This window comes from Musca vetustissima, unplaced genomic scaffold (assembly GCF_032173495.1).
Source record: "Musca vetustissima isolate MV318-11 ecotype Yass unplaced genomic scaffold, APGP_CSIRO_Mvet_v1 utg99147, whole genome shotgun sequence".
Classification (NCBI taxonomy): domain Eukaryota; kingdom Metazoa; phylum Arthropoda; class Insecta; order Diptera; family Muscidae; genus Musca; species Musca vetustissima.
The window spans coordinates 19,457-26,474 of NW_026879462.1; the positions used below are offsets into that span (position 1 = coordinate 19,457).

The 7,018-nt window shown below is 34.1% G+C and overlaps 1 protein-coding gene across 1 annotated transcript; it reads right to left on the minus strand.

Moving 5' to 3' along the window:
• Positions 1 to 3,192: 3,192 nt before the first annotated feature.
• LOC133324378 (zinc finger protein hangover-like) lies at positions 3,193 to 7,011 on the minus strand (the record flags this gene model as incomplete). The annotated part of the gene is given in 4 exon segments (XM_061533222.1): positions 3,193 to 4,752; positions 5,927 to 6,086; positions 6,088 to 6,407; positions 6,478 to 7,011. Coding segments are annotated over 4 exon segments (2,526 nt in total), but the record flags the coding sequence as incomplete, so codon positions are not given.
• Positions 7,012 to 7,018: the final 7 nt, after the last annotated feature.

The following is a 7,018-nucleotide window of genomic DNA, read 5'->3' on the forward strand; positions in this document are numbered from 1 at the left end:
GCCATAATTGCGGCCTCTGGAGCGACCAGAAAAACCGACAAAAATTTAGTATTTGGTCCATTTTATCCCCTAAATATTAACCGATCTTTTCCAAAAACAATAGGGGTCTTCATTGGCCAGAACCCATCCTACATGCAAAATTTCGTGAATATTGGTCCATAACTGTGGCCTGTATCGTGTTTACAAATTATAATGGACAGAAGGACGGACGGACGGACACACATGTCTAGATCGACTCAGCTAGTCGAGATATGACGATCGGTATACTTAAAGGTGGGTCTAGGACCAATATTTCGCGGCGTTACAAACATTTGGGGCTGCACAAAGCTATAATACCCTGACAACATAGTTGTGTAGGCATGGTATAATAATAGAAGGTAACAGCAAGTGTTGTTGTACAAAAAACGATACAACAACCACATGGAAATTTGTTGTTGTAAGTTCTACTAGTGTCAACTCATTTGACAGAAAAATGTAAACAAACACACAAATTATCATCAAATTATTTTTATTTTGAAAATGAAATATTTTCGAATCCTCAAAATAAAAATTGAAAAACATGAATGAAAATCTATCAAATTTATATTTCTATCGCTTCCACATCTTTCCTATAATTGAGCCATTGCCATATATATGTGTAACACATATGAAAATGCTGGGAATAGCGAGTTATTCCTTGAAGAAAGATTTGCTTCCTCAAACTTTCCCAGCAGGCAGATTGAGTAAATTGAATACAAGAGCACATTTAATAAAGAACAATTTCAAATTGTATGTGTTCCCAATTTTCCTGTTGGGTAATTTTTAAAAACATAATTTGTCAAATTCATATTGACACTAGTATTACGTAGGAATCGAATCAGCTGGGATTTGCTGTTACCTTTTATAATTGTACCATGTTGTGTAGGGTATAAAAATAAAATTTATGACATTATTTTCAAATAATTTTCCTCAATATCTTGTTGTGTTATCGCTTTAATTTACAGACTTGTGTGATTTTGATATCATTTTATTTATCGTGGTGTTTAGATTATGTAGATATTTTTTTAAATTAATTTTTATATTGATACATGCCATTAATATAATGGAAATAATTACGTATTCTCCTATATCTTTATTATTTTTCTCATATTTCTTGAAAATTTGCAACTTTTCGGGGTTATTATAGTATCTGCATATTCATATTTTACGAAAGAAGTCATATATCACCGTTTTTGATCAATATAGTTAACGGCGTAATTTTAAGATTTTTTTCTTATGCCCAAAATTAAAACCTCGGTGACATTTGCGAGCAGCAACCAAAATTTTGATCGCGTAATCGAAAGGCGATTTTGTTGAAAATAGAATATTAAACAATTGTCAATATTGCCCATATATAGGTTGTAGTTTGGCATATCGGATTTTTAGATGTTGACAATCATATACGTAAAAATGGATAGGGTCAACTAAGCGGCAGTTCAGATAAGTTGTAATTGTCTTTATATAAAAAGTACACTGGTACAACATTTCTCAGTTATTCAAAACACCCATTCCTTTGATCATCTTCCATAATCATTCCCATCTGACTAGAAATGGGATGATTTTCGAAGAAACAAACCAAACAAAAACATGGCGGGTTCGCTCAGGGTATACATGCCATTCATTATGTACATAAATGTACTTTTAAAATAATATAATCACAACTTATTCTAGATTCTACTTTTTGATCAGTTTGAGAATGTGACCAAACTGATTGAAAAACTTGGAAATAACAACAGACGGCCATAACTGCGGAGTATCTTTGTGTGATATGTGTAGGTAGTCTTCGTTGGGTTCCTGGACGTAGCGAAATCAAATTGGATGAACCATCGATTGAAATACCAATGAATATGCTAAACCAGTGTTACTTTGCGGAGCACACATAGTTAATTAAAACCCCCTCCCATTTTGATATTAAATAAATTGCAAAAATATTATTGTTTATTTTTTCTAACATAATAAGCTTACGCTTGTATTTTTTATTTGTGAAATTTCTATATATATTTAGTATTTAAACGATGTATGTATTTATTTATGGTTCATAGTTTTTTTGTTTATTTTATAAATTTAGTGTAAGGAGAGCTTACATGCTAATTTGTATTTTTTGTATTTATATTTAATTATAAATAATTGAATGTTTAGTTTTGTGTTTGTGGCTACTGATTATAATCCGATTATGATAGAATTGAAAAAAAAAATAATTTAAATTGGGCACAACTTGGAAATCTATTCAAATAAATTTATCCTTTGGTCTAATAAAAATAACAAGGCCAGTAAAAATACATGATTTTCAAATCGTAGTTTTTTTGAAACTACAATATCCCTTTTAGGCAACATTCAAATATTGTATGTTAATGACCAAATAATATATAAGCTATATTTGTAAAAAGTGTGGAAAGTATAAAGAAACTAAATTAAAAATAAATACAAAACGAAAGAAACTACATTCTATGGATAAAGAAAACAAAAACAATAATTTGATTTTGTAACGTTTGCCAGATTTGGGTGGTTTTTCTTTTGGATTCGTTTGGCTTTAGGCGATCTTTTATTTACAAAAAGCCTAAAGAATCAAAAAGAAAAAATAATAATTATTTTTGCGATTAAAATGTAAACCAAAACGTTGTGTATTAATTTTGAACATTACATAGAATGGTAGCGGAAAATCCGTCCATTAATTATTACAAAAACAATATTTGCTTTTCTTTTGCTTTTTAATTGAAAAGAACAAAACTTATTTATGGCAATTCATTTACATCGTATTAAAAAGAATGGAATTAAAAAGTAAATAATATAATCAACATTAAGAATAATTTTGAACAAATTTTAAAAAAACTGATTTTTTTTTTGTTAAAATCAATGGCTTTGTGAATTACCAGCATATTCCCTTTGAGCAGCCACACAACAAACATGGCCTTTTAAATAAAAATTTAAAATTTTTATCAAAACTAGTTTCAGAATAGTTGTGTTTTTATTGTGGATAGAAATTCAGTTACATGTTTTGTTTCCAGTTTAATTTGGAATTTTCAAAATTCCTTTGGAATTCCATTTTCAACTTTTTTGCATGGAAATTTTTGTTGTTAATGGAATAGAAAAAAAACAATTTAATTAGTTTAGTGGATTGTTTTGTGGCACATTAACAGAAAAAAATAATAAAAATATTAATTCTAATTATATTCTAAATTTTCTTAAATACGGTTGTTGTTGTACGATGATTTCTTGTATGCTCTATGATGAGGTGACTGCTAAAACATCACTGCTACTGCTGCGACTCTTGTTCGAGGATGAGGATGATTTGGAGGTTTTAATGCCGGTCAATGTCACGGAACCGGGGCCATTGAGAAAATGCATTTTAACGTGTTTCTGCAACTCGGGCTGAGAATCGAAATACACTTGGCAGAGATCACAGGAGAAACGGGATTTAACAACGGCATTGGCAACAACATTATTGGGTTTACGATTTTCCGTTGATGAGGCATCATCGTCATCGTCAAACTCATCGCTATCATTGTCATCATCGTCGTCGTCGTCATCATCTTCATCATCCATCTCGGAATCGTTTGTACGACGTGTTTGCTGCTGTTGTTGCATTTGCGCTTTTGATTGTTGAACGTTTGTTGGTGCTGATCTTTGCCTCAACGCTGCATGATCATCTTCATCGACTTCTTCATCATCCACGTCGTCATCATCATCCTCGTCATCATCATCGTCGTCCTCATCCTCATCGTCATCATCATCCTCACCATCGTCATCATCATCGCCCTCATCTACTTCTTCATCTTCTTCGCCACCCACAGTCTGTTGGGCACCCACAGCTAAATCATCGAATTCACCCTCCAGTATTTCTTCTTCCAATTCTTCTTCTTCCTCCTCCTCGTCGTCGTCATCATCATCAGCATAGGACGATTGTTGTTGTTGGGCATTTTGTCGTACATTGTCATTGTTATTGTTGTTACTTGACACATGTCCTTCTCTTTCATTGTCCTCGCCATCTTCGTCGTCATCATCATCATGTTCATATTGGTCTTTGTTGGCACTGTCGCGGGAATCATCCTCCATTTGAACCATGGGCTTTTGTTGCTGCAGGCCAGGTAATTTAATCTTCTTAAATTCGTGAACTTCATGGGCGGATTGATTTTGCTGTTGTTCTGAATTATCGTTGTTTTGTTGCGGCTGAGGTTTCTGTTGTCCGGCTTCATTATATTCGACAGGAACTATCACCTGCTCCTTCATGTGATTATGCAGATGGTTAATAAGTTTCTCTTTGCGTGACACATAGGCACCACACAAATCACAACCCCATTGAAATGGTCCAAATGGTTTCATAACTCTGGCCTCACCCACTTTATGTTCAATCCATTCGGCTTTCGATTCAAATTTAACATTGCACTTACGACACATATTCGGTGGATCACATTCAATTCTCGGTGGTTCGGGTAGATTGCCAATTTCGTTCTTGTGCAACTCGAAGAGATGGCGACGTAAATTGTTATTGCTAATAAATGTGGACGGACAATATTGGCATTTAAGTTCTCGTTTGCGTTTCTGGGATCGGTTCAGGACATGCGACGTTGAAGAATTGATCGAATGTCGCGGCATTAAACCCACCGCTTGTAATCCCAGTAGATGTTGATGGTTGTTCGATTTCTGGTGATGTTGATTCTGTTGTGCTGATTTGCTGTGCGGCAGGCTGTTGTTGTTGTTGTGGACTTGATTCGCTGATAGATGATCGGCATCGTTCTGTTTGGAAATGAGACAAGAAAAGGGGAGAGAAAAACAAAACTAATATATGAAAACAAATTCTTATTGGAATGGTTGCAACCATCACATTGTGGTGCATCGAAGATCATCATAATTTTTGTGACTGGTGTGGAGGCAAAACACTTATCCAGAAAAAAGTATATTAGTGGGTTAGAAAATGTCCATTGATTGGTTCTTGGTTGATGCACATAAAAATGCTAGTATTCTTGCATTTGTTTTGGTTAGCACAATTTAGACGATGAATGGAAAATAAAAGGTAGTTATTATTTGTAATAATTTAAAAAAATATATATTGTTCTTTCGATTTTATTAAAGACATTTTGAAAAATTGTGTTATAAATTGAATAAGAAAAATTGGATTTAAAATTGCTTGTGATGTAAATCTAACATGGATTATGAACAATTTTAAATAATGAAATCCTTGAGAGTCTCTTTTTAATTCTACAGACTATAGATTAGCATAATATCCTCTTCGAAATAAAAAAAAACATTAAGAAAAACAGTAAGAAAAAATAATTAGAAGTCATTTCAAAGGGCGCTCAATCTATTCATAAAGATCTATAAGTAACCTATGAAAAAGAATTTCGAGTTGAAGCTCAGTTGTATAAGAATGTTTATGAATTAATCTGTCAACACTACGGTTATTCAATTCAATCAGATATGAGACAGGTATGCCGAAGATCTCAACAAACTTGCGAACATAAATGGTACATTTTCAAATCAATCGGAGAATATTTAAACCTTTCCAAACAAGTAGATTCCATAGTAGAAAAATTGTCTGGAGAAAATAATATGTTACTAAAAAGCCTATTTGAAAAGGGTGATCCCTAATATCCATTATTGTCAAATACGTTATTGTCATATCGTTTAAAAAATGTCGCCCAAACATCTTATCCAAATTTTATATCAAAGCCACGAGCAATTTAAATCCAATCGGATTTTCCATTAAATTTTGATATTCAATTTTGATTATTTCCTCCTTGAAAACTTAAGGAGGCATGACAAACAATTAAATTTTAATCCAAAACTGTTGCATTCCAAACATTTCTTGTGTGTGTTTGTGTATGTAAAGGACATTTCTAATACGCGCGTTGCACTTTCTTTTTGGTTCACTACTACATCAAAGCCTCACTGCACAAGTCCAAAAGCTCACCTGTTTGTTATCACCTCTGAAATGCCATTTCCTATGTACTTTAAATGCTGTCATTTGTGTAAAGGTCTTTGAACACAAATCACATGCGTACTCGCCATTGTCATTAACCCGATCCATATAGAATTGATTGGGATCGGCCGGACCGGTGTCGAACATTGCCGTCTGGTAGTTTAATTTTCATACTACCACCAGCAGCTGCTGTTTGCTGTAAATTTGTGGATATCGTATCAGCATCGGGAGCATCGCGTGAATGATCATCATCGTCGTCTTCATCGTCGCCGGTTTTGTGTTTATAAATAGCCGACGAGGCAGAAGACTGTTGTGCACCGCCAGCGCCACCTTCATTAGCAGCTGAATTAATGGGTTTACGATTACATGTCGGTATGTGATGATCCAACATTTGACTGTCGAAGAAGACTTTTTTACATAAAACACATTCAGATGGTTCGGGTATTTGAGGATGTTTTTTATAACGATGTACCTGCAAGAAAGGGAGATAGACATCAATTAAAATTTGCAAGGGAATATAGATTATTTTTTAGGAAACTTACCCAAAGACTTTTACGTCCACTATACACATTGCCACAATCCTTGCAGGAATAATCATTGGAATCAAATTCATCATGGGAATTAATGTGTATGGCCAATTTTTTGTTGGTATTAAAGTTGGAGGGACAATATTTACATTGATACCAATACAGCGGGCCAGAACTGCCCTCACCTCCGCCGCTAACACTAACGGGAGTAGATATACCAGACAAATCAGCTGCCGAAGCATCTGCCCCACCACCGCCAACCGATTCATCCATATTATAGTCATCACCATCGTTTGAAACACTACGTTCCGCACCTCCCTGCTTCTTATGGACATTGGCCAAATGATGTTGCAACTCAACATCGGTACGATAAACAATAGAACATATTTCACATTCATATTGTTTAATGATCATATCATCCTTCAGCAAAGTGTTGTGAATCTTAAACATATGCACCTTCAGACCCTTCTCATAGGCAAATTCAGCATCACACAGTTTACATTTGATAAACTGAACATTACGTATCTGATGATCATTTAACATATGATAACGATAC